This window comes from Heterodontus francisci, chromosome 26 (assembly GCF_036365525.1).
Source record: "Heterodontus francisci isolate sHetFra1 chromosome 26, sHetFra1.hap1, whole genome shotgun sequence".
Taxonomy (NCBI): domain Eukaryota; kingdom Metazoa; phylum Chordata; class Chondrichthyes; order Heterodontiformes; family Heterodontidae; genus Heterodontus; species Heterodontus francisci.
The window spans coordinates 60798960-60812641 of record NC_090396.1 but is presented as its reverse complement, the minus strand read 5'-3'; the positions used below and the strand labels follow the sequence as shown (position 1 = coordinate 60812641).

Below are 13682 nucleotides of genomic sequence, written 5' to 3'. Positions count from 1 at the left end.
AGATCTACCACACACTAAATCGATCAAAAAATAAATGCATTCCTAACCAGCCACAGCTTTACATTTAGTAAATTCTGCCTTAAAGAAGAGCAATATGATTGTTTAACTAACAGGTTAAAAAAATAACATTCAAAGCAATAGAATTCATTGACATACCGGAAAGCTTTCAAAGAAGACTCAGGGATTCGTTCCTTGTCATAATTTATTAGTGAATCTAAAAAACCATCCACTTTACCCATCATAATTTTGGCAGCTTTCCAGCTCCTGTCCTTTGGAACTTTCCCACTTGGCGCTAAAAGGATCATCACAGCACCAGTCACAAGAACTACAGCATCTGGCGGGGAGCCAAAAGATTTCAGCTCTGTCAAATTGTTCTAACAAGACAAAAAAATCAGATTAATAGTTTAAAACAAAATATGAAAATAAATATCACAACAGAGCATCTTGGTCAGATGCTGAGTGAAGGTATACTACTCAACAAGATTGGTTGAAGAGAAAAGGATTTTTTTGCTTCTCTAATCAAGGTGCTGTATTATGGCACTTGTGCTTCGTTTCTGGGCAATCATGGGGTGGGAGGAAGTTTGGATTTATGACATTCTGATGAACTATATTTCAGTTTCTCTGGTGACCCATTGTTACAATCAGGTGAGGAGGGGTTGCAAGGTCCCTTGCTTGTCTTTCTCCTTGTTTGATCGTAACAGAGTTTATTCCTTTTTAAGGAGTGGATGTGCTTACCACTTTATTTTATTTTAGAGATACAGCACTGAAACAGGCCCTTCAGCCCACCAAGTCTGTGCCGACCAACAACCACCCATTTACACTAACGTTACAATAATCCCATATTCCCTACCACCTACCTACACTAGGGACAATTTACAATGGCCAATTTACCTGTCAACCTGCAAGTCTTTGGCTGTGGGAGGAAACCGGAGCACCTGGTGAAAACCCACGTGGTCACAGGGAGAACTTGCGAACTCTGCACAAGCAATACCCAGAATTGAACCTGGGTCCCTGGAGCTGTGAGGCTGCGGTGCTAACCACTGCGCCACTGTGCCGCACTTCAATGGGTGTTTAACCTTTTACCTGTATTGTGATCATAAAAGAACCAATCGGACTGGTTTTCTTGAGTTTAAAAAGAAAGATGTGAGTTTATTGTACTTAACCAAAAACACAATCTAAATAAAATAATAAACTACGCTACACTTTCACTCAGACACACATACAAGAATCACACACACAAATAGATTACAGAGTGGATAGAAATAGTTTGGGTTGGATTAGAGTCCAGAACAAATGAAAATAATATACAATCTGTAGTGTCTGTTAATTCAGTTGTTTTCTGGCTAAATCTGGAGTCCAAACATTCTGGGTTGGTAGATGTTCTTGGAAACAGTGAAGGAGGTGGTTTTCTTCCTGGAGTCTTTGTCTTGGATCTTTTCCAGCCTGCGGGCAAGCTTTGAACACCCCAAGGTCACCTGGAGAGAGAGAGGGAGAGAGAGAGGGAAAGACACCCACTTTGGGTTCTGCACTGTCAAAGTCTTGGAGCTTGTCCCTTTGTATCAAAGGTCTCCTAGTTTTTCACAGATGGGGAGGCAGTCACCTGATTGTCCAATGTCCTCATTTATAATTTAATTAGATTCAAGTCTAGGAATTTTCAATCTTTCTGGGGTCTCATTGTTTCAATGTTTACTCCCAGGAGGTGCGTCTCCACTAATGAATGCTCCAAGATGTCTTTGAATGTCCTGATAACGAGGATGATACTGGATAATCTACTCAGTTATCAAGCCATTGTCCTGGATGGGAGACTTTCTAGACAGGTGTCTCTAATTCGATGTCCTGGAATGTGAGGTATTTCAATGTAAATTGTGATGGCCATCTTGGTTGCCAGCTTTTTCAAAGTTAAATGTAGGATCCCAGCTTTCCTTTTTAAAAGTTTAATGTCGGTTTTCAAACAATGAATTAAAAAGTCCTCATTCAGCATCGACTGCTTTCTTCACACCCTTAACCATAACATAATAGCCTCCATTTTGATACAAATTTTAAAAACTAGTTTTGAAGTGCTTGGATCTGTTTCCATTCACAACAACAACTGCTTACATTTATATCATGCCTTTAACATAGCAAAATGTCCCACAGCACTTCTTAGAAGCTTTATCAAACAAAATTTGATATTGAGCTGCAAAAGGAGATATTAGGAGATGGAATCAAAACTTTAAGGGGTGTCGTAAAGATTGTGGATACATATTCAATAGTAAACTTCAAAGGGAATTAGATAAATACTTGAAGCAGTAAAAATTGCAGGGATATTGTGGGAAAGAGCGGGGAGTGAGACTATTTCTTCAAAAAAGCCAGTGAATGGTTCTCTTTCCATGTGGTACTATTCTGCTACTTTATAAAAAGGAAGAGAGAGGTAGAAAGGCTTAGGGAGGGACTTACAGAGCTTCGGACTTAGGCAGCTGAAGGCACGGCCATCATTGGTGGAGTGATTGAAATTGGGAATGTGCAAGAGGACGGAATTGGAGGTGTGCAGAGATCTCGGCGAGTTGCAGAGCTTGAGGAGGTTACAGAGATAGGGAGGGTCAGGTCTTGGAGGGATTTGTAAACAAGGATGAGAATTTTGAAAGTAAGGCAATACCAGTCCAGGAGCCAATTTAGGTCAGCGAGCACAGGAGAGATGGGTGGACGGTACTCAATGCGAGTTAAGATATGGGTAGCCGAGTTTTGGATGAGCCCAAATGAAGATGGAAATTGAAGATGGGAAGCCGTCTAGGACTGCATTGGAATACTCAAGTCTAGAGGTAATAGAGTCATGGATGTGGGAGGTTCAGCATCAGACAACTTTTAGGGAGAGGGATGGAATCTGGCTAGGGAACAGAGTTTGCGGAGGGGACTGAAGACTGATATTTATTATACCCATGGAGTCAGTCAACCTAAAAATCTAGCATCATAACTAATCCCACCTGCAACGCTGATCTGACTTTCTGAACAAGATTCTGTGTATGGATCAGGAACCAAAATTCAGAACCATTTTGGAGTCCCAACCCCTCACTAGAGGGGAAGTAGTCATCGCATGTGATTTTGATAGAGGTAGGCTGCGAATTGGCTGCAGGGCGGGTTTGGCAGCCAGTTAGTGGCGGCAGGCATGGGAGGCAGAGCCCTTCAAATGCCGACCTGATCTAAAGGCATGACATTACTGTGGCATCTGTTTTGCATTCCAATGGAAGCCTGGGGTCAGCAGGAGGAGAGGCAGAGGCTTAGAACCCGGGGCAGGATCAGGGGTAGACAGCAGAAACAATGGAGATTGTTGGCAGGGTGGTGATGTATCAGTTTTCTGATGCAGCCCTTGAGATTATGTTAGAGGCAGTAAGAGAGAGGCGAGGGGTCTTGTTTCAAGAGGGTGGAGAGAGAAGGCCATCCAGCCAAACTAACCAGGCCTGGCTGGAGGTGGCAGAAAACGTCAGTAGCCGTAGGGTAGTATGGAGGATCAGGTGCAGTGCTGCAAAATGTTTAATGACTTCCTTTGCTCTCGCACGTTGAGTGCAATGTGAGACCCAGATGATAGGCTTCCAGGTCAGCAGCCATCAGCAGACACACCAGCTGAGCAGCCTGAGGGTGCATGGTGCTCCTGAACAAGGGGGAACTGTGTGTCCAGGGTAATTACTGACCCGTCATCAAGGCCCAGAGCCCTAGAGCTGTTGAGGGCCTGGCAGCATCTCTTATTTAAATGAGCTGCTGGCATTGTTGAGAAAAGCGTGCAGAGTGCACAGGAGAGGGCGCACAGAGAAGGAGGAGTGCCCTAGCTCACCATCCTTACAGCTATGGAGGAGGCGGCAATGGAAATCACCGGAGTCGCCCCGCATGACCAAGGAGAGATGGGACTACCTGGAGGAGAGGTTGAAAAGATATTGAATTCTGTAGATGAAGGGGATGGAATGCACTCATGATCTCCTTCTAAAATGTAATACTTTAGAAAGCCTAGAGGAGTATGGAAAGTGCAGGGGTGAAGTAAAAAAGGAAATTAGGAAAGCAAAGAGAGGTCATGAAAAATTATTGGTAGGTAAAATCAAGGAAAATTCAAAGATGTTTTATCAGTACATTAAGAGCAAGAGGATAACTAAGAAAAGGGTAGGGCCTATCAGAGATGTACAAGGGAACTTATGCGTGGATGCAGAAGATGTGGGCACGGTTCTTAATAAGTTTTTTGTCTCTGTCTTCACAGAGGAGAGGGTTGATGCAGACATTGTAGTAAAAGAGGAGGAGTGTGAAATATTAGATAAGATAAGCAGAATGAGAAAGGATGTACTAGAGGGTCTGACATCCTTGAAAGTGGATAAATCACCAGGGCCGGATGGATCGTATCCCAGGTTCTTAAAGGAAGCCAGGGAGGAAATAGCAGATGCTCTCAGGATCATCTTCAAATCTGCACTAGATACAAGTGAGGTACCAGAGGACTGGAGGTCTGCGTACATTGTACCATTGTTTAAAAAGGGTGCGAGGGATAGGCCAAATAATTCTCGGCTGGTCAGTCTGACCTCGGTGGTAGGCAAATTATTAGAATCAATTCTGAGAGATAGGATAAACTGCCATTTAGAAAGGCATGGATTAATCAGGGATAGTCAGCATGGATTTGTTAAGGGTAGGTTGTGTCTTACAAACTTGATTGAATTTTTTGAGGAAGTAACAAGGAGGATTGATGAGGGTAGTGCAGTGGATGTGGTCTACATGGATTTTAGTAAGGCATTTGACAAGGTCCCACATGGCAGACTGGTCAGAAAAATAAAAGCCCATGGGATACAGGGGAATGCGCAAGTTGGATCCAAAATTGGCTCAGGGACAGGAAACAAAGGATAGTGGTCGACGGATGTTTTTGTGAATAGAAAGTGGTTTCCAGTGGCGTTCCACAGGGCTCAATGTTGGGTCCCTTGCTGTTTGATGATTTCGACTTAAATGTCCGAGGCATAATTGGGAAATTTGCTGATGACACAAAAATTGGCCGTGTAGTTGATAGGGAAGAGGATAGCTGTAGACTCCAGAATGATATCAATGGTTTGGTTGAGTGGGCAGAAAAGTGGCAAATGGAATTCAATCCGGAGAAGTGTGAGGTAATGCATTTGGGGAGGGCAAACAAAGCGAGGGAATACGCAACAAACAATAGGATATTGAGAGGGGTAGAAGAAGTGAGAGACCTTGGAGTGCATGTCCACAGGTCCCTGAAGGTGGCAGGACAGGAAGATAAAATGAAGAAGAAGGCATTGGGAATGCTTTCCTTTATTGACCGAAGTATAGAATACAGGGATGTAATGCTGGAACTGTTTTAGGCCACAGCTGGAGTATTGTGCACACTTCTGGTCACCACATTACAGGAAGGACATGATTGCTCTGGAGACAGTACAGAGGAGGTTTACAAGAATGCTGCCAGGGCTTGAAAGTTGCAGCTCTGAGGAAAGATTGGATAGGCTAGGGTTGTTTTCCATGGAAAACAGGAGGCTGAGGGGAGACTTAATTGAGGGATACAAAATTATGAGGGGCCTAGATATAATGGGCAGGAAGGACCAGTTTCCGCTGGTGCGGAGGTCAATTACCAGGAGGCACAGATTTAAGGTGATTGGTAGAAGGATTAGAGGGAACATGAGGAAAAACTTTTTCACCCAGAGGGTGGTGGGTGTCTGGAACTCACTGCTCAGATTGGTGGTGGAGGCAGAAACCCTCATATCATTTAAAAGGTACCTGGACTTGCACCTGAAGTTCTGTAATCTGCAAGGCTATGGACCAGGTGCTAGAAGGTGGGAATAGATTGGGTGGCTAGTTTTCTTTTTAGCTGCACAGACATGATGGGCTGAATGGCCTCCTTCTGTGCCATAACTTTTCTATGGTTCTATGTGTCTCCCAAAGGATCAGTCATGGAGGGGAAGCATGCAAGTGCAGCACCATCACCGGGGAGCTCTGATGGAACTGAAACAGCAGAGCCAGTGCCGTCACATCATTCAAATGCACCCTCCACCAGTGCAGCTACATTCACATCGGTGGAAATTTGGGGAAGGTTAGAAAGGGTGGCACTGGGTGAAGAGCACAGTACTAGTGAGCTGGAGGAATTGACGGAGGCAGAGGCAGCTGTGAGCAGTCCTCCTCGGAGGATGGAGGACAGACACAGCCATGCTCAGCTGGATGCAGATGCAGGGTCTTGGGAGTTTCAAGCAAAACAACTCTACTTTGACCAGCAGTGTGAGATGTGTACCCGTATGTTGGAGTTCCCTGAGGCAGTGCAGAGTCATGGGCTCCAAATGGAGTAGTCTATTCAGCTCATGTGTAGCACCATGACTTAGGGCTTTGAACACATGAGCTCCTCTATTGAGAGAGTGGCCAACTTCACGGAGAGCCATATGTAGCAGTATTCTGAGAGGATGCAGGAACAGAGCACTGATATGCATAGAATACATGCAACGCTCTGTAGCATTGACCAGTCAGAGGAACTTTTGGCAGGGAGTAGATGCTAGTTGCAACCCACCTGGTCGTCCCCTCTAGCGATCCAAAGTGCCATCAAAGGGCTGAAGCAGTCACCTCATGGCATGCCATTATCATCGGACTCTTTGGCCCCTCTGACTGAGGGACCATCTAGGCAGCAGGGTCATGTGACGGAGGCTGGCCCAGCATTGACACTGGTACAGCAGCCTCTGGAGGTGTCCCCACTGGGACCTCCACAACAAGGATGACTGCCACCTGCATTTCAGCCACAAGCAGGCACAAATGAACAAGCTGCCTCCACCCAGGGGTCAGCAACCTGTCTGTACATGGACACCAGTGTCTGTGGTCAAAACTTTTGAGGTCTTTGATTTCCATCTGTTTCACCAACCCTTTGTGACTGATAGCAGGCTGCCCTTGCTCGGCTTTGATGGACGGCTCTCCTATTAAACAGCCGGAGATGAGACCTGCATCTGACAGGGGCAGACACCTGTCTGTGATTGCTAAGTGTCTGTGACTGACAGCGGGCTGCCTGGGGGGTGATGAGCGCTGATTAGCAGTTCATGGAGCAAAGTGAGCAACAGTGCTATGACTCACCAGAACACTCAAAATGAGGCCAGGGTGAATCTACCCACTCAAGCCCAGAGCTAATCAAATCCCACAATATTACTTAAGACTCCAGCAAGGACAAAGGCAAAGAGGATATCTCAGACACCTCACAGGGGCTTAAAACCAATTTATCATCCGATATCACCATAGGGAGAGAAATTATCAAGGTACTGGAACCTGAAGGGTTAGAACCACATGTTGCAGAAACAGCAGCTGAGGGGTTAAAGCTTGTGCACAAAGGAGAACTACCCTAGACAAATCTGGAAATTTGCAGACACTAAGCTCCCCCAACAACCACATGTTTATTAAGATGCCCATCCCCAGCTTATTCCAAACTGATACGAAAGCAACTTTAAACCCATTGGACAATACCTAGTCATCCCAGACCAACCTCAACTGAAAAACCAGCACTGCTGTTGCAGAAGAAAAAGGGACAAGCTGCAACAATTTTAAGATTTCTGAGTGGATGAGAGTGAATGAAAAATGCATGTGTGTTTTCCTGTGTTTTCTTTTTAAATCTTATAATGAAATCTCCAATTGTTGCATTTCATTCTGCATGGTACAGAGGTATGATGAAAACCCCACATGCCAAGTGGAAATATTAATTTCATTGTGTGGAACTTTGCCTGAGAATTTTACTGGAAATTGTTACAAATAACTTTTAAAACAGAACAACTATTAGCTAAGATGGCCACGCACAATTTGCATATGAAAAAAGCCAAAGGATTAGGCTGGAGACAGATGTGATTAACTCAGCTGAGACAGAACAATGGGGTGCTCTCTGATTCACTTATCTGAGATAGCCTTGTCAATGTTGATCATCAAAAGCCATCGACACCCATTGACGTTGAAAGAGCCAAACCTCCTCCCCAAGTATATCTGGGCAGCTTGGGTGGGTGGGGGGGGGGGGGGGGGGGGGGAGGGGAGAGCCTTAAATTTCAGAGACCATTCCAGAAGATTCTCTGGAGGTTTGTGAGTGGTGACGCAGAAGGCAGACAGTAACTGAAATCCAGCAAGGGAACATCTCTTTCCTCTCTCCCTCTCCCCAGTAAAGTCCCAGAGAAGCCTCAGCTGCAACTACTAAGCCTCATTCCTATAGCCCAGCACAGCCAGCAACTAATGGACATGGATAAAGCCCCTCTTCTGCATTCTAGAAGCCCGGAGAAGCAAGCCTGAACCGTGCACATGGCCCAGCGAGGACTTCAGGACTACAACTTCAACTAAGAACTCTGGAACTGAGATTCAGTATTTAAATTCCATTTATTATGGACTCTATTCCAACCTCCCAACTCTGTTTTTTCCTCTGTAATCTATTTGTGTGTGTGTGTGTGTGTGTGGCTTTTATCTGAATATGGGGCATGGATGCGTCGTATATGTCAGTAATTTTAACTGGTTTAGAGTGATATGGATAATAAACTTACATCTTTCTTGTTTAAACTCAAGAAAACCTGTCTGATTGGTTCATTTGCAATTATATTCGAGGAGCAAGTGCTCACCGAGCTGGTAAGTTAAATCAGTGTGTTAAAAATGATAAACCCTGTTGCGGTCAAACCAGAGAAAGGGTGAAAGGGGAGCCTGAGACTTCTTCCTCACCTTATTGTAACATTGCTGAAGCAACAACACAGGATTATTTGCATGCCAAAGAGCAGAAACAGCATGTAATAGACAGAGCTAAGCAATCCCACAACCAAAGGATCAGATCAAAGCTTTGCAGTCCTGCCACATCCAGTTGTGAAAGGTGGTGGACAATTAAACAACTAACAGGAGGAGGAGGTTCCACAAATATCCCCATCCTCAATGATGGGGGAGCCCAGCATATTCGTGCAAAAGACAAGGCTGAAGCATTTGCATCCATCTTCAGCCAGGTGCCGAGTGGATGATCCATCTCGACCTCTTCCTGAGGTACCCAGCATCAGAGATGCCAATCTTCAGCCAATTTGATTCATTCCATGTGATATTAAGAAATGGCTGAAGGTACTGTTACTGCAAAGGCTGTGTAAACATCCCAGCAATAGTACTGAGGACTTGTGCTCCAGAACTGAACGGGTGATAGAGGCAGGAAACCTCACAACATTTAAGAAGTATTTAGTTGAGCACTTGAAATGCCATAGTACACAAGGCTACAGGCCAAGTGCAGGAAAATGGGATTAGATTGGATGGGTGCTTGATGGTCAGTGCAGACGCGTTGGGCCGAAGGGCCTGTTTCTGTGCTGCGTAACTCTATGACTCTAACTAGCTGTACGCCCCTAGCCAAGCTGTTCCAGTACAGCTATAATACTGACATCTACCCAACAATGTGGAAAATTGCCCAGGTATGTCCTATCCACAAAAAGTAGGATAAATTCAATCCTGCCAATTACCGCCCAATCAGCCTCCTCCTGATAATCAGCAAAATGATGCAAGGTGTCCATGACAGTGCTATCAAGTGGCACTTACACAGGAATAACCTCAGTTTGGGTTCCGCCAGGGCTAATTACCTCATTCCAGCCTTGGTCCAAACATGAACAAAAGAGCTGAACTCAGGAGGGGAGGTGAGAGTGACTGCCCTTGACATCAAGGCAGCATTTGACTGAGTATGGCATCAAGGAGCCCTGACAAAACTGAAGTCAATGGGAATCAGGAAAAGCTCTACACAGGTTGGAGTCACACCTCGCATAAAAAAAGATGGTTGTTGTTGTTGGAGGTCAATCATCTCAGCCCTAGGACATCGCTGCAGGAGTTCCTTAGGGTAGTGTCCGAGGCCCAACATTCTTCAGCGGCTTCATCAATGACCTTCCCTCTATCATAAGGTCAGAAGTGGGGATGTTTGCTGATGATTGTATGATGTTCATTACCATTTGCAACTCCTGAGATACTGAAGTAGTCCTTGTCCAATTGCAGCGAGACCTGGACAACATTCAAGCTTGGGCTGGGAAGTGGCAAGTAACATTCGCATCCAGTCGTGAATGGTGGTGGACAATTAAAGAACTAACTGCAGGAGGTGGCACAACAAATATCCCCATCCTCAATGATGGAGGAGGCCAGCACATCAGTGCGAAAGATAAGGCTGAAGCATCTGCAACAATCTTCAGCCAGAAGTGCCTAAGTGATGATCCATCTCAGCCTCCTCCTGAAGTTCCCAGCAACATAGATGCCTGTCTTCAGCCAATTTGATTCACTCCACTTGATATCAAGAAACGACTGAAGGCACTGGATATTGCAAAGGCAGATTGCCCCAGATAATATTCCGGCAATAGTCCTGAAGACCTGTGCTCCAGAACTTGCCGTGCCCCTAGACAAGCTGTTCCAGTACAGCTACAACACTGGCGTCTACCCGACAATGTGGAAAATTGCCCAGGTATGTCCTGTACACAAAAAGCAGGACAAGTCCAACCCGGCCAATTACCACCCCATCAGTCCACTCTCAATCATCAGGAAAGTGATGGAAGGTGTCGTCGACAGTGCTATCAACCGGCACTTGCTTAGCAATAACCTGCTCAGCGACGCTCAGTTTGGGTTCCGCCATGGTCACGCAGCTCCTGACCTCATTACAGCCTTGATTCAAACATGGACAAAAGAACTGAACTCAAGAGATGAGGTGAAAGTGACTGCCCTTGACATCATGGCAGCATTTGACCAAGTATGGTATCAAGGAGCCCTCGCAAAACTGAAGTCAATGGGAATCAGGGGGAAAACTCTCTGCTGGTTGGAGCCATACCTAATGCAAAGGAAGATGCTTGTGGTTGTTGGAGGTCAATCATCTGAGCTCCAGGAGTTCCTCAGGGTAGTGTCCTAGGCCCAACCATCTTCAGCTGCTTCATCAATGACCTTCCTTCAATCATAAGGTCAGAAGTGGGGATGTTCGCTGATGATTGCACAATGTTCAGCACCATTCGCGACTCCTCAAATACTGAAGCAGTCTATGTAGAAATGCAGCAAGACCTGGACAATATCCAGGCTTGGGCTGATAAGTGGCAAGTAACATGCACGCCACACAAGTGACAGGCAATGATCGGAGGGAAGGGAAAGGGAAAACGACAGGGAGTATGATGGTAAATAAAAAGGTAAGCAGCAGGTTAACATGTGTGCAGGAGGGTTTAAGTTCAAGGCAGACTATGAAGGAAGCAGAAAGGAAGGATAACTCAGGAGTTATTATTAGAGATGTTGGAAATCATGAGGGTAAGAAAGCTAGCATAAAGGCACTTTACCTGAATGCTCGTAGCATTCGTAACAAGGTTGATGAGTTAACGGCACAAATCATCGCGAATGAATATGATTTGGCAGCCATTACGGAGACATGGTTACAGGTTGGTCACGACTGGGAGTTAAATATCCAGGGGTACCAGACTATTCGGAAGGACAGACAGGAAGGTAAGGGAGGTGGTGTAGCTCTGATATTCAAGGACGACATCAGGGCGGTGCTGAGAGATGATATAGGTTCTATGGAGAATGAGGTTGAATCCATTTGGGTGGAAATTAGAAACTCTAAGAAGAAAAAGTCATTGATAGGCGTAGTCTATAGGCCACCGAATAATAACATCACATTGGGGCGGGCAATAAACAAAGAAATAACTAATGCCTGTAAAAATGGTACGGCAATTATCATGGGGGATTTTAATCTACATGTAGATTGGTCGAACCAGCTCAGTCAGGGTAGCCTTGAGGAGGAGTTCGTTGAGTGTATCCGTGATAGTTTTCTTGAACAGTATGTAATGGAACCGACGAGGGAGCAAGCTATCCTAGATCTAGTCCTGTGTAATGAGACAGGAATAATTAATGACCTCATAGTTAGGGATCCTCTTGGAAGGAGTGATCACAGTATGGTTGAATTTAAAATACAGATGGAGTGTGTGAAGATAAAATCCAATACCAGGGTCCTGCGCTTGAACAAGGGGGACTACAATAGAATGAGGGAGGACTTGGCTAAAGTAGACTGGAAACAAAGCTGTTATGGTGGGACAGTTGACGAGCAGTGGAGGACTTTCAAAGCAATTTTTCAAAGTGCTCAGCAAAAGTATATTCCAGTGAAAAGGAAGGACTGGAAGAAAAGGGATAATCTGCCATGGGTGTCTAAGGAAATAAGGGAGGCTATCAAATTGAAAGAGAAGGCATACAAAGTGGCCAAAAACAGCATGAAACTAGAAGATTGGGAAAACTTTAAAGGTCAACAGAAAGCCACAAAAAGAGCTATAAAGAAAAGTAAGATAGAACATGAGAAAAAACTAGCACAGAATATAAAGACTGATAGCAAAAGTTTCTATAAATATATAAAACGAAAAAGAGTGGCAAAGTAAACGTTGGTCCTTTAGAGGATGAGAAGGGGAATTTAGTTATGGGATATGACGAAATGGGCGAGGCATTGAACAGGTATTTTGTATTGGTCTTCACAGTGGAGGACATTAATAACATGCCAGTAATTGACAAAGAGACGAACGTAGGTGAGGACCTGTAAACAATCATTATTACGGAAGATGTAGTGTTGGGCAAGCTAATGGAGCTAAGGATTGATAAGTCTCCTGGCCCTGATGGAATGCATCCCAGGGTACTAAAAGAGATGGCGGGAGAAATAGCAGGTGCACTGGCGGTAATTTTCCAAAATTCGCTGGACTCTGGGGTAGTCCCAGCAGATTGGAAAACAGCAGATGTGACGCCACTGTTTAAAAAGGGAGGCAGACAAAAGATGGGGAATTATAGACCGGTTAGCTTAACCTCTGTAGTGGGGAAAATGCTTGAGTCTATTATCAAGGAAGAAGTAGCAGGGCATCTCGATAGAAATTGTTCCGTTGGGCAGACGCAGCATGGGTTCATGAAGGGCAGGTCATGCTTGACAAATCTTTTGGAATTCTATGATGACATTACAAGCAAGGTGGACAATGGGGACCCAGTGGATGTGGTGTACCTAGATTTCTAAAAGGCCTTCGACAAGGTGCCGCACAAGAGGCTGCTGCATAACATAAGGATGCATGGCGTTAGGGGTAAAGTATTAGCATGGAAAGAGGATTGGTTGACTAACAGGAAGCAGAGAGTGGGGATAAATGAGTGCTATTCTGGTTGGCAATCAGTCACGAGTGGTGTGCCTCAGGGATCGGTGTTGGGATCGCAATTATTTACAATTTATATAGATGATTTGGAGTTGGGGACCACGTGTAGGGTGTCAAAGTTTGCAGATGACACTAAGATGAGTGGCAGAGCAAAGTGTGCAGATGACTGTGAAGCTTTGCAGAGGAACATAGATACATTGAATGAGTGGGCAAAGGTCTGGCAGATGGAATACAATGTTAATAAATGTGAAGTCATTCATTTCGGTAGGAGTAACAGTAAAAAGGATTATTACTTGAATGGTAAAAAGTTGCAGCATGCTGCTATGCAGAGGGACCTGGGTGTCCTTGTGCATGAATCGCAGAAGGTTGGTCTGCAGGTACAGCAAGTAATTAGGAAGGCAAATGGAATTTTGTCCTTCATTGATAAAGGGATTGAGTTTAAAAGCAGAGAGGTTATGTTGCAGCTGTATAAGGTACTAGTGAGGCCGCACCTGGAGTACTGTGTGCAGTTTTGGTCTCCTTACTTGAGAAAGGATGTACTGGCACTGGAGAGGGTGCAGAGGAGGTTCACTAGGTTGATTCCGGAGTTGAGGT

General features: G+C 44.9%; 1 protein-coding gene across 1 annotated transcript in view; it reads right to left on the bottom strand.

The window, feature by feature from the left end:
• Positions 1-13682, bottom strand: part of LOC137384384 (dynein axonemal heavy chain 17-like) — a 1056876-nt gene that overhangs the window by 195706 nt on the left and 847488 nt on the right. Inside the window, exon 60 of the mRNA XM_068058353.1 lies at positions 157-374. Within this exon, the coding sequence (XP_067914454.1) occupies positions 157-374 (218 nt within the window). The remainder of the gene's footprint in view (positions 1-156; positions 375-13682) is intronic.